We start from the raw sequence: 13,952 nt of genomic DNA, 5'->3' as shown, positions 1-13,952 counted from the left end.
GCCTTTCAGCCCTATCTTGGAGATGTCTGGGAGGGATCCTGGGAGCCACTGCATGAAAGCATGCAGGTGCTCTTCCCAGAGTGGCCCCGTCCCCTAAGAGGAATATCTTACAGTGCTCACACATGTAGTCTCCCATTCAAATGCAAACCAGGGTGGACCCTACTTAGCAAAGGGGACAATTCATGCTTGCCACCACAAGGGCAGCTCTCTTCTCTACAGGCATCTATGCCTTCTCCCATCTGATGAGCCATTGTGCCATTGCTTTGCCATGCTGCGGGGTGGTATGGACAAACTGGCCCTCAACAGTCTTAACACTACTTTAAAGCAGCATTTAGCTACATGTCGAGGGGTGGTTCAAATGAACTGACCCTCTGCATGACTAGGCAATAGCGTAACATATGGGGGGAGATGCATGTGCCCACATTCCTGCCCCACACATTTAAGGGGCTGGTTCAGAGTATTGACTGAACTGGCCCAAACATGTTCAAGTAGACTTTCTTTGCAGCCTACCTCCTAAGATGCTTGATTTTGTTCTAATGGAGGTTAAGCCTCCTGCCAACCTCTATCCATTAGAATCACAATTTAAAACCACTGAAAGCCTTTTTATTCAATATGAACATTTGTACTATTGTCAGACAGAAGCTTGTCTCCATTTTTCTCCATAACCGTGGCTCACAAAAGGTCTGAGCATTTAAAAGGCATTTATAAATGGCTCAAATTGGCATAAATCTAAGCAACTTATCGTTTTACATGGACAAGATCAGATGCTATATCTCCTCAGTCCTGCCCACATGTAAGGAGGGGAGTGAAAATATGCCCATTCCCCTCAAAAAGCTGACATGCTGGTCCTGCTTCTGATGTCCTTGGATACCCATATATATATGGCATATGACTAGAACATCCAATGCATGAAGGCCAATTTTGCATAGCCAGTTTCCTGGATAAAATCTAGTCTCATGCACATTACGTGTTAAGGATGTATCTGAATGTTATAACCCTGCATAACCATTTAGGATGTTGGCAGTGGAGCCAGTGTACCAGATGGGCTAGTGTGGCAGATGGCCAAGATCCCATTCCCATAAGAACATTATGATCTTATGATCATAAGAACACCCTATCTGGTCCAGTATCCTGTTTCACACAGTGGCCCGCCAGATGCCTCTGGGAAGCCCACAAGCAAGAGGTGAGGGCATGCCCTCTCTCGGCTGTTTACTCCCCTGAAACTGGTATTTAGAGGCATCTTGCCTCTGAGGCTGGAGGTGGCCTATAGCCCTCAGAATAGTATAGCCCTTAGACTCAGACATTGATAGACCTGTCCTCCTCTATATATAGGCTGGAACAGGGAGAAATGTTGTCTGACCTGGGGAATGGTGTCTTGTCATACATGAAGTTGCTCAATACTAAATTAGACCACTAATCCTGTAATTCTCCCCCTTCCTTCCCCCTCCCTCTCAGCTCCCCCCACCCCGTTCTCAGTCCTCCCTTGCTGCCGCTCTCTCTCCCGCTACCATTTTCTCCCCACCCAGCTGCCACCACCGTTTTCTATCCCTGCCCGGCTTCCACTGCCGTTTTCTCAGCCCCCCAGCCGGTTTTTCCTGCCCCACCCCGCCACCGATTTCTCTCCTATCCCCGCTGCTGTTTTCTGCCCACATGCCTGTCTGCTGCTGTTTTCCTCTCCCCCTCCAGGAAGCTCGCTTGCAAACTCTCTTGAGAGCTGCCACACATGGGATTAGTGGCAGGTACGTCTTAGAGAATTATATAGATAGATTGTCTATACTGACTGACAGTGCTGTTCTAAGGTTCTGGACTAGGGATGTGAACGGAACCACGGAGGTATGGTCTGGCACTGGGGGGAGTGTGGCTTTAAGGGCGGGGGGGTAGTACTCCCCCCCCGCCACTCTTCCCCCTCTGGCACTGGACTTTTCTAAAATGTTTTTGGGGCAGCAGAGTTCCTCCCTGCCACCCCTGCCCCCGCCGTTGTCTTCCAAGTTTACAAGCAGTAAAAGCTGGTGCCATGCATGCGCCCGGTGTGGCGCACGCCCATTGACACTGCCGGCGCACGCGCACCGCATACATCACAATGACATATACATCACAATGATGTATGCAGCGCGCGCCGGCGGCGACGGGCACGCGCCGCGATGGGCGCATGCATGGCGCCAGCTTTTACTGCTTGTAAACTTGGAAGTCAACAATGGAGGCAAGGAGAGTCAACTCTTTGAAAGGCAGGGAGAGTCACTCTGGCCGCGCTGCCAATGCAGTGCAGGCCAATTACAGTCCCAAATGGGGCCATGCGGCCCCGTTTGGGAGCAAAATAATGCCCCTGCATGTGACATCAGACTCAGGGGGCATGTCTGGGGCCATGAGGAGCAGCCCCTGGGATGGCAGGAACCTGGGATGGCGACCCAGGTTCTTTGAACCCATATTCGCCTAATGGTGGCTCTGCCCCTGTTCATAATTGAACCTGGGACCATCTGCATGCAAAGGAGCTGCTCTACCCCTGAGCTACGGCCCCATCCCAATATCCATGCTGCCCACTAAGAATGAAAAAGTGGGCTACTAACAGCATCTTCCTCATGAAGTTCGTGCTCTGAGATTCCCGAGAAGATCCCTGCACTGACTAGGCGGCTGGACTCAAAGACCTCCAAGGACCCTTTCCAGACTAAAGTTCTGTTATTCTAAGTGAGCCCTTGTCACACACCATTGGACCTGGTTGTAGCGGAGGGAGAGGTCAGAGAGCCAGGCACCCTCCACTGGCCTGTTTGTAAAGACCAGCGGTCATCTGGCTCCTCTCCTCAGAGAGCTGTGCCCATCTACAACCATTCTATCTGCAACTAGCCAGCCCCTTCCATCAGAGAGGCTGATGGTTACAGTAGAAGTTGCAGGGTTTTTATTCCTTTTTAATCAATAGGGGTGTGCAGAACTGGTTCGAGCTCGACCAGTTCGCAAATTTCTGTGGTGACACAAATGGAGGCCCAAATTGGGCCCCTGCCAGCCCACACTGATTGGAGGGAGCACTGGCAGAGCCTAGGGGAGCCACTGCCAGCCCGCTGCCACTGTGGAGCTGCAGCATCTAAAGTTACCTCCTGCCTGCTCCCCTACCACTCTTTTCAACACACTTCAGGTTGCGAGGGATCGCCCAATGCTTGTGAAGTGGAATCCTTACCGGATTCCCTTTTACAAGCATCCCGAACCGTGTTGAACCAGGTCAACCTAGTTTGTGTACATGAACCAAACTGCCCCACCAGTTCTAACCAACCAGTTCATGGATTGGTGGTTCGGTTTACATCCCTATCTATCTATCTATCTATCTATCTATCTATCTAAGGTGTGCCCATCGCTAATCCCATGTGTGGCAGCTCTCACGAGAGTTTGTGAACAGCTGCCTGATAGCGACAGGGATGGGTGGGAGAGAAGAAAATGGTGCTGGTGGTGGCTGGCCTGGGGGCCCGGGGGGGCCCAGAGACAGCAATGAACAGCAGTGGGAGGTGGCTGGCCAGTTGGTGGACAGAGAAAATGGTTGGGGCAGGTGGGCGGAAGAAGGTGGTGGAGGCCAGGTGGGAAGAAAACAATGGTGGTGGGTGGGCGGGAAGCAATGGCAGACTAGAGGCGCAGATGCTCTGTGTCCAGCCCAGCTAGTATTGTATAACTCACTCTGGAAATGCAGACTGAAAAGGCGGATAACCAAAAAAACACCCTCCTGAATAAAAAAATTATGAAGGAGGGAGGGAGGAAAGAAGGAAGGAAGGAAGGAAGGAAGGAAGGGCTTCCCTGAGCCATGAGAAAGGCTGTGAGAATCTGACCTTCTGCAGAGAAGCGAAGTTATTAAACTCTCAGTTGTAGGTCATTGCAGCCAGAGTGTAAAATTTTTCAGCCTTTCCCTGGTTTTTGCATAGACATCAGATTCTTAGATGATGAGTGGGATGTATTCCAAATGTGTATTTGGGCCTCATCCAGCTGGTATCCCCCTCCCCCCGGAACATCCCAAACACAGCTGCAGACACATCTGAAGGTAGTACTGGGCAGGTCTCCAGTTGAAACGATGCCACAGGACAGGACCACCGGCCAAGGGCCGAAATTCCCTTCCTAAGCAAAACTTCATAGCCTTAAATGACGGGCAAGGGAACATGAATGCTGTGGAGTTCCCTGCAGAGGTTCTTTTAACAATGATAATTTTCTTCTGGCCCCCTATGGTCTAATTGACAAGTGGAAAGGGTGATTTTCCAACAGTAAACATAGTTTTCAGCTGAAACTCTGTTCTCCGGCATTACAAAAACCCAAGACAAGCACCGCTACTGAACTGCCAGACATTTGTTTTTGCAGCCAAAACATTTCTGGTGACAAGCCAGAAATGCTGTTTATTGTTTTTCCCTTCTATGCTGATGTTCCAGTCTCCTCAGTTCTGAGAATATGGACTTGCCCCCTGCATTGTACAGGAACAGGGTCACTCACACGAGCAGTCTCCATAGGGGCAGGGCAAAGTTTGCATGGGAAGGATCCAGGTCATTCTCCCTGCCCACAGGGCTCTTCCATCCAGAAATTATGGGGCCATCATGAGATTGCATCCTGGGGAAGCAGTTTCCATGCCACTGCAGTAGCACATTATTAATCAGGCCTCCTTGAGACTCATGATTTGCATCTAGATGAGCATTGCTGCTACAGCAGACCCATATGCTATCCTAGGAATTGTAGCATTTTGTATCAGTGATAAAGGACAACAACACCCAGCCCTTCCTTCTCTTGTACAGTGTCAGTCCCAATGTTCTTCCTTCATGTTCTGCAGGAGCTGAAGGCATGCTTCAAGGCAGGTGTGGAACTTCTGACCCAAGGCAGAGGTGTAGCTAGGGGAGAAGGGGCCCATGTTCGCCCATCTCCCCGGACGTCCCTTGGAGAGAGGGAGATAATGAAGAAAATAGGGAGGGGTGGAGCTCACTTGTAGTCACCCATCCAAAGGCAAACCAGGACAGACCTTGCATAGCAAAGGGGACACTTCCTGCTCACTACTGCAAGACCAGCTCTCCTCTCTGAGAATCACACACACTCCCCATGCATGAGAGCGAAGAGTGAGTTGCTGCCCAGACAGTGGCCCCCCTCTTCATCAGGGACCCAGGGACATTTATCCCACCTCGTTCAATTATACCTATGCCCCTGCTCTGTTGGACACATTGAGGTCCATCATGGAAAGAAGGCAGGATATAAATGCAATCCACAACAAGTTTGCCACTCCAACAAGCACCATCCCCCAAAAGGTGTGGCTCCAGATAATCATCCAGATAGCTCACTAGAAATCCAGCTCTATGCTTATGGTGAAGTTGTGCTGTCGAGTCGGGGTCGACTCCTGGCGCCCACAGAGCCCTGTGGTTTTCTCTGGTAGAACATAGGAGGGGTTTACCATTGCCGTCTCCCACACAGTATGAGATGATGCCTTTCAGCACCTTCCTATTTCGCTGCTGCCCGATATAGGTGTTTCCCATAGTCTGGGAAACATACCACAGTCATGAAAAATGCCATAGTCTGGGAAACATACCAGCGGGGATTCAAACTGGCAACCTCTTGCTCCCTAGGCAAGTTGCTTCCCTGCTGTGCCATTAGGTGGCTTATGCCCATGGTACTAAGGCAGCTGTAATTATTGCCAAGGCAGTATAAATGCTAAGCATCATGATGATTTACAGATTTAATACCATAGGCATGGCACTAAATCTGCAAATCATAATGATGCTTAGCATTTATACTACCTTGGCAATAATTACAACTGCCTTGTAAGATGGGCCTGTATTATTACCTTACCAGGCAGCTGTAATTATCACACACATACCCCCCACCAAGAAATTGGCTTCTCTAAGGCCTCCTAGCAAATTCATGGCCCATATGAGATTTGAACCAGAGGCGCTTCCTGTCTCACAGCTTTCTCCCTTTCACCTCTGTCTGATACAGGATCTTCTCTGCCAACTGTATGCAATTGGCTAGTCTCATATATGACATGGATTCCACAGTTTTGCTAGTTTGCATCTAATGTTGATATTGTTGCTATTTTAGGAACAAGATGCTGCACATACCAGCAGTACAAAATGGGCAAATAAATGACATCCAAATGAGAATGGTCAATTTTCTAGGTTACAGAGAAATATGTATTTGGAAGTTGTTGAAATAAAAATAAAAATTAGGTGCAGCATATCAATAAAAACTCAGTTGAAGCAGTTTACTCACAGCACTACTATCAACTTCTTGTGCACAAGAAATCAAACCATTTTTCTCCATCAAGAACACTGGAGATCTACAATCCATCTGATTCATTCAGTTTATCCTTGCCCTTGCAAAGACTGGTACTTGTCAAAACAAAACAAGTCACACGTATAATTTTAAATAATACATTGGGTGGTTCAGATGACCCACCAAAAGTTGGTAAGCTGGGAATGGAGGTTACCAGACTTGCCAACTTCTCTCCAACTTTTACCTCCCAATTTTAGCCCTCAGTTACAAATCTTGGGCTGAATTCAGGGAGAAATAGGTTATTTCAGACATCAACCAGAGGTTGGCGGGTAGGAACAACATGCCAACAGGGAGTGTGTGCTTCCTGGGAACTTCCAGGTCCCAGCTTACCAACTTTCGGCGGGTTGACTTGAACCCACCCATCTTGACTCTCTTCTCACATTTTTCATAGGCATACTCACCTCCTCCAAAAGGTGCCCATATAACCCGGCGGATAGACTTCACCCAATCCTCCATGTCATTCTGAGTGCTGGCCATAAGGAGGTACGTCTCATGGTTTGATGTCATCCGCTCTCTGTCTCCTCCTACAAGAGAAAAAGGCCGCACATTAAGGCACTGATTCCATTGGTGGACTAAGAAACAGCAGTTTATACCAAAAAACCCTACCTAAACCAAAAAAACACACAGGGTCAAACAACTGGCCAACATCTAGACGAACAAAGGGCAAATGAGCAGAACACACTCCACAGGCCTGTCTGTTCCCTCTCTAGCCAACTGTGGATCCCAAAAATCTGCCCCTCAAGGCTGTGCATGCTACATATGTGCTTTATTAGTCTGGCCAATTTCCCCCCAGTCATGTCTGGTTTGGCTGATCGTTAAATGCAAAATCAGCACCACTTCCATATCATATGTGCTTAACAGTGTGGCAGAACTTAAGTAGGAACAGCCCTGCTGGATCAGGCCCAAGGCCCATTGAGTCCAGGCCAGCAGCCTCTTTCTCACAGTGGCCCACCAGATGCCTCCAGGAAACCCACAAGCAGGAGACAATGAAGGCATGCCCTCTCCCCTGCTGCTGCTCCCTTGCAACTGGTATGTGGAGGCACAGCCTATCGCTATCAAGACTAGTAGCCATTGATAGCTCTTTCCTCCATGAACTTCTCTTAGCCCTTTATAAGAAGCATTAGAAGTAGAATTACAGGGTCTCATTATTCACTTAAATCAACATCCTGATATGATGACACTGAGTCACCTTTTCAGCTGTGGTCCCAAGGAGGATAGGACAGTGCCATTTGGGTGCACACCTCGTTACATACATAACCCCCTCCCCCGTGTCTTGAGATAGTTTGAACGAGTGGGGCAGGCAAACCTTTAGGCATGACTGAATGCTATAAGCAGGCATGCAGCTCCTTCAACTGCTGTCCAGGTGTGGCACAAGCTTCTGCTGTCTACCCCACATCTGTCACCTATTGGCCACTCATGGGATGACACAAACGTTGGGCAAGGGACCACTCACGTGTTGACCACTGGGCAAGGGGGGACAGATGCCCCAGGGCTACTAAAGTTGTGTGTGTGAGTGTGTGTGCCACAGAGCTCCTTGCCCCTCCACCAGGGCACCCCCTGACCTCTTCCCATGCCCAACTGGCTAACACAGCACTCACTGGCTGGGAGCCCGAGGTGTGGCCCCTCTTCTGCTCCTTCCCACCAAATGAAGCACTGGCTGGTTGCTTTCTTCCTCTCTCCATTGCATTTTTGATAACTTCCAAATCTACGAGTGAGGGAGCAAAAGAAAACACCCAGCCGATGCTTCGTTCTCCAGCTGCATCTGATGTCGACACAGGGAACACGGCCAGTACACACACAGGGGGGCAACAGTGGGGGAAGGGGCTGCTGGCAGCAACCTGTCCCTGGGCTGCTGGCAAGCTCTCATCGCCCCTGTCCCTGTCGTAACTCTTAAAATCTCAGTTGCTATGAGCAGTTAGCAATCTGGCAGCCAACATGGGTGTCTTGGTATCAGACACAGGGGGGCACAGCCTCAAGTTGCAGATCCCCGGAACGCTTGCTATTGGGGAAATTGGTTTAAGATTTGTCTTAAGACTTGCAGTCACATGAAACGGGGAGAGATGTGAGTGCACCGTATGAGATGAGCAAACAAATGCCTTTCCCGGAGAAGAAGGAGACGTTAATGGCTGGGGCCTGCCTGAGGGGCGATTTACAGATTATACAGCAATATCCTGCTCTGTCATCCCTACAGTTCTGCCAGGAACATCAGCTGGCGCGGCTGACTCTGAATGACAGTTGCTTCAGTGTATCCCCGACAGAGGGGAAAGAGTTGATAAGCACTATTAATGCCACCAATGACTCCCTTTTAGCTGGTACTTCATCTCCATGAATAGAGCCAATGTCTAATCTTTTGCCTCCCCGATGTCCATTTGGCTCAACACAGTACAGAAAACAATATCAGGGCTTCATATTCGTAACTAGGGGTGTGTGGAAAATCCCTGGGAAATTTCACTTGTCTTCTACACACTGATTTGGCTTCCCTTGGTGATTTTTTTGTGTTTGGGGGGCGGGGGGGGGTTGTGTTGTTTTGTTCCTTTTTCACTGATTCTCTTTGAGAGGGATTCTGAAATTCACTTCAAATTTCTTTTTCCAAACAATTCCAGTGAAGTTTTTTTGGGAAACTTTCTACAAGTACAACCTACGTGTGACCCAAGCAGGAGGTCTTGCACCTCCATATCCCAACGAGACTACTACTATGATTCCCCTTCAACCCCCAAAGAGTCATTTGGTTTCACACCATTATTCTGGAAGAAAAAGCAGAGGGTTATAGCCCTGCACACAGCAGTGAGAGATGTTGTCACACCTAACCTGTTCTGGCACAAAATGCCGAAACAGTGCTTGTGCCCAATCGTAATCCCCAGAATGTGATGTAGGAATAATGTATTACCTTAAAACCAGGGGTTCTCAAGCTTGGGTCCCCAGATGTTATTGGACTATACCCCATTCATCCCCGGCCACAATGGCCAAAGGCTGGGGATGATGGGAGTTGTAGTTGAGGAACATAAGAACACAGGAACATAGGAAGCTGCCTTCTACCAAGTCAGACCATTGGTCCATCTAGCTCAGTATTGTCTACAGAGATTGGTAGCGGCTTCTCCAGGGTTGCAGGCAGGAGTCTCTCTCAGCCCTATCTTGGAGATGCCAGGGAGGGAACCTGGAATCTTCTTGCTCTTTCCAGAGCGGCCCCATCCCCTTAGGGGAATATCTCACAGTGCTCACACATGTAGCTCCCATTCAAATGCAAACCAGGGTGGACCCTGCTTAGCAAAGGGTCCATTCATGCTTGCAGGGGCGTAGCAAGGTTGAAGTGGGCCCAGAGACAAGATTTTAAAATGCCCCCCCTCTGTAGCTCAGCTCATGAAGTTAAATGAGGCTGAATAGTGGTGACAAAAAGCAAACCTATGTGCCACAATAAGAACATCATCCTAAATTATTTTTCAAAAAGTTTCGTAAATTGAGGACGATGCAAGTCATTTAATGGTACTAGAGAAAGACATGCTGTTCTGGTAGCTCCAGGTCTTAACACTCACATCAATTTCTGAGGATGAATACCACTGAAGGAAGTCCGGGGGGGGTGTGTGTGTGCATGGCTGGGGGAGTCAGTCATGTGACTTGTCTCTGCCCCCCCCAAGGCAGTGGGCTCCCAAACATCTGTCTTCCTTTGCCCTATTATAGTTACACCCCTGCATGCTTGCTACCACAAGATCAGCTCTCTTCCTAGGGGTTCAGTATCATTCTTCCTCAGCCCACTGAACATCGTTTCCTGGGAACCACATTAGAGTAGGTCTTTGGTTGTGGGCTTTCTGGTGTGCCATGGATGGCCAATCTACAGCATAGATGTCACATGTGGAAAAGGCAGTGGCACTCTTGGACTGGAGAGTTGGCAATGGCAAGAGCAAGAGCAATGAGAAGAACAATGCAGGATGCCAGAGCAAGGCGGCACAATGTTGGCCCTCCAGATGCTGATGGACTACAGTGTCCATCTTTCCTAGCCACAGTAGCCAATAGTCTGGGATGATGGGAGTTGTGGTCCAACAACAGCAGGAGGGCTGAAATTGTGTGCACCCCTGGCAGAGTCACTGTATGCCATGTGTTGGAGAGCACTGAGGCAGCACCAACAACCCAGAATGATAGACTCTGGCCAAAAGTCTGCTGGTTGCCACCTTCTGGCCGACTGAAGTATCTAAACCATCTCCAAGGAGAGCTCCGTGTATAACCCATTATGGTAGTCTAGCCTTGATGTTACAAGAGCATGGATAAAAAAAGAAGGCTGTCCCTGCTTAGGAGGGGCCATTACAATATTCCAGTCTAAACTATTGGGGCATTCCACAACATTCTGAGGCTGTTCACACAATTGAAAACTGGGTAGGACAAGTATCCTACCCAGGTTTGGGAGCTCTGTATGCTCCTGGTTTTCAGCTGTGTGGGAGCAAACAACCAGGAAGGAGGAGGGTGAAGTGATTGTGTGGGTGACAGGAACTCGGTAGGGCAGCTTTTCCTCCTACCTTGGTCAAATGCTGGGTATGGAAGCTGGGTAGGATGGCGCTGCCCTATCCAACTCCTGTCTCCCACACAATCACTTCTCCCTCCTCCTATTTGGTTGTTTGCTCTGACACCACCAAAAGTTGGGAGCATACATAGCTCCCAAAACTTAGTAGCTCCTATCCAGTTTTTGATTGTGTGAACAGCCTCCATGTCTGGTGAAAACCGATGCAGAACATAGAAGCCTGCAGTCTCCCTAATCCCAACAAGAAGTTGATCCAGTTCAAAAAAGTGCATCCCGTCCAATTTTCTTTGTATCTGTAAGCCTTTCAGTGTTTCGTTCAGTGCCTGGATTTCTTACAGAAAGCTACAGATACCACTCAGCAGTGTGGAATGAAAGAAGTGTAACCAACCTGTCCTTTACTGTATCCTTCTTTGAGAGGCCAGGTTCTCCCTGCAAAATAGCTTATAAGTAACTCATTCCAGCTGCCTGTCCTCTCACTCACAAACTCAGATGCACTTCAGTGGTTCAGTAAATAGTAAGTGGAGAGCCGGTGTGCTTCTTGATCAGGGTTGCTTCTGACCATTCCACCCCATGCTGGGAACAGCTCTGTGCAACCAGTTGGCACCGCTCGGACGTGAGCAAAAATATTTTAGGAACTTCTACCCAGCAAATGGAAAAACACAGCAATGCAGATCAAGGAAGGTGCCATGCCAAAGGCAACCTGTTCCCCATGAAAGAGAAGTGGAGAGCCCTTTGGCAACATCACACTGTACTCGCTGTACAGAACAAGAGGAACTTACTCAGATGAGCAGGGGCTTGTTTCCTGAATGATCAAGTCCAAACAGCTTCCTTGCATTCCCCCCCCCCCATTAAATATAAAGAGAGCAAACATAGATTCTTATAATTATTGTCTGAAAAAACATAGGGTTTTAATCTGCCCAGAAAGAACACTTTTGTGCATTCTTTAAAGATATTAACACTAGAACGAGCCTGTGGAATAACCTTTCATGAACTGGAGATCTCTTCCATAGGTAAATAAAATGTTATCCTCTGTTGACAGATACATGTATGTCTTATGCAAACATATAGACACATACATGGGTACAGAGGAATACAATCATACACAATGAGGCCAGAGGGCCATGAAAGGCAAGAGGTACCATCTGTGACATTTCTACACAAAGTCAAATCTTAACAGTTTACAACAGTATTAAAATGTGAGAACACAACCTTCCTAGTTTTGTTATGCTAATTTAACATCTGCAGTGGGAGAGAAAACCCTAGTCTTGATTGAATTCTAAGTGAACAGAATCAGTATTCTTACATATACGTAATTTGAGCACATACAATATAATATAAAAAGATACTTTCCCGTTATACAGACTGGAAATCAAATTCAATTAACTAGTCGACCCCGCACAGAGCATCTGTGCGCTCTTTGGGGCTCGCAGTTACCTCTCCCCTGCCCCTTCTGCCTCAGTCTTTGCTTCTGGGACCAGCCTCCTCTCCTCCCCACTGCCACTTCTGCCCCCCGCCACTTTCTTCCCCCCCTCCTGGGCCTTGTCTCCGCAGCCCGGCTGGGCCCTCCACCTCTGGCCTTCATGGCTGGGCCACCACTGTGGCAACCAATCCTCCTGGGTGCGCCTCAGCCAATCAGGTGCGTCCGCCACCCAGCCAATCAGCTGGGCTCTGGGACGCACATTCCAAGGCTCACCCAGGAGAATTAATATAACAGATGTTGAATGATTGTTGGTTATCCTGTAGCTCAAATCTCAGCTCTGGCCTAAATTGATGCAATTAGCTACATAATCCAAATCCCACATATCATCCAAATCATGTATGTATATTGGTGTTGGTATGGTCAGCTCTGGGGAGAAAGTGTAAGGCTGACTCTGTATCATATGGTCCTGTCCAACTGTGCAGCAAACTCCCATGGCCTGTGCCACTTGTGGTCACATGCTGGCTACCTATGGGAGGAGAGCTGATCTTGTGGTAGCAAGAATGACTTGTCCCCTTTGCTAAGCAGGGTCTGCCCTGGTTGCATATGAATGGGAGACCACATGTGTGAGCACTGGTATTTCCCTTAAGGGAAGGAGTCACTTTGGGAAGAGAAGGTTCCAAGATCCCTCCCTGGCATCTCCAAGACAGGGCTGGGAGACCCTCCTGCCTGCAGCCTTGGAGAAGCCACTGACAGTCTGTGTAGACAATACTAAGCTAGATGATGATGATCATCATCATCATTTATAAACTGCCCCATCCAGAGGCTCTGGGCGGTACACAACAGCTTTTAAAAGACATAAAGACACACAATTGAAAATAGGGATGTACATGGAACCGTCTGGCCCGGTTCGGTTTGAGGCTGGACTGGCCTCAAACAGAACCGGGCCAGTTCGGTCCGGCCCGCCATCAAACCCACCCCCCTTGGTCCAGTCCCGGACTGGTCCGCAAATTTTTTTTAAAATAAATAAATTACATTTTAAGTACTTTTAGCCTCTTTGGGGGGCTTGCTGAAGCCATGGGTGGGGGAGGTGTCCACCCGGGTTCCCTCTCCCCCTGCCAGCCTTCTTCATCACCACAGCATCCTGCCGTGGCTGGGTAAAACTGAGCATTTTCGGCACTTTGGGGCCTCCGTACGAGCGTGCAGCTGCCATTTTGGCGGCCGCCACACATGCGCCAATGCCCTCTGCGAGGCCACGGCCAAAATGGCGGCTGCACGCTCATATGGAGGCCCGAAAGGGCCAAAAATGCTCAGTTTTACCCGGCCGCGGTGGGCCACAGCAATGATGAAGGCTGGCAAGGGGAGAGGGAATCCACGTGGACCCCCCCATGCAGCTTCAGCAAGCCCCCCAAAGGGGCTAAAGGTACTTAAAATGTTATTTATTTATTTATTTGAAATCACAGACTGGCCGGACCAGACCCGGCGGCTCAGTTGCGGTCCGACGGAACTGGTGGGATGGTTCGGTTCAACCCTGAACCCTCAAACCCCCGGATCGGAACGCCAGACTGGTCCGCACATCCCTAATTGAAAACATAATGCTAAAAACAATATTAAAACAATTAAAACACAATTAAAACCATTTAAAATACTTTTAGAAAACAACACCACTTTACGAGCCTTGGAAGGCCAGGCCAATGGTCTGACTCAGTGAAAGGCAGCTTCCTATGTTACTACTTTGGAACACGCAAAGTGGAGTGT

At 48.8% G+C, this 13,952-nt stretch overlaps 1 protein-coding gene across 12 annotated transcripts in view; it reads right to left on the bottom strand.

The window, feature by feature from the left end:
* Nucleotides 1–13,952, bottom strand: part of ARHGAP24 (Rho GTPase activating protein 24) — a 552,712-nt gene that overhangs the window by 73,541 nt on the left and 465,219 nt on the right. For all 12 annotated transcript variants that reach the window (XM_053255944.1, XM_053255948.1, XM_053255950.1 and 9 more), the window contains one exon: nt 6,672–6,794. In XM_053255944.1, the coding sequence (XP_053111919.1) occupies nt 6,672–6,794 (123 nt within the window). The remainder of the gene's footprint in view (nt 1–6,671; nt 6,795–13,952) is intronic.

Source organism: Hemicordylus capensis, chromosome 5, assembly GCF_027244095.1.
Source record: "Hemicordylus capensis ecotype Gifberg chromosome 5, rHemCap1.1.pri, whole genome shotgun sequence".
NCBI classification, from domain to species: Eukaryota; Metazoa; Chordata; class Lepidosauria; order Squamata; family Cordylidae; genus Hemicordylus; species Hemicordylus capensis.
Note: the sequence above shows the minus strand (reverse complement) of the source record. Positions and strands in the feature narration are given on the sequence as shown.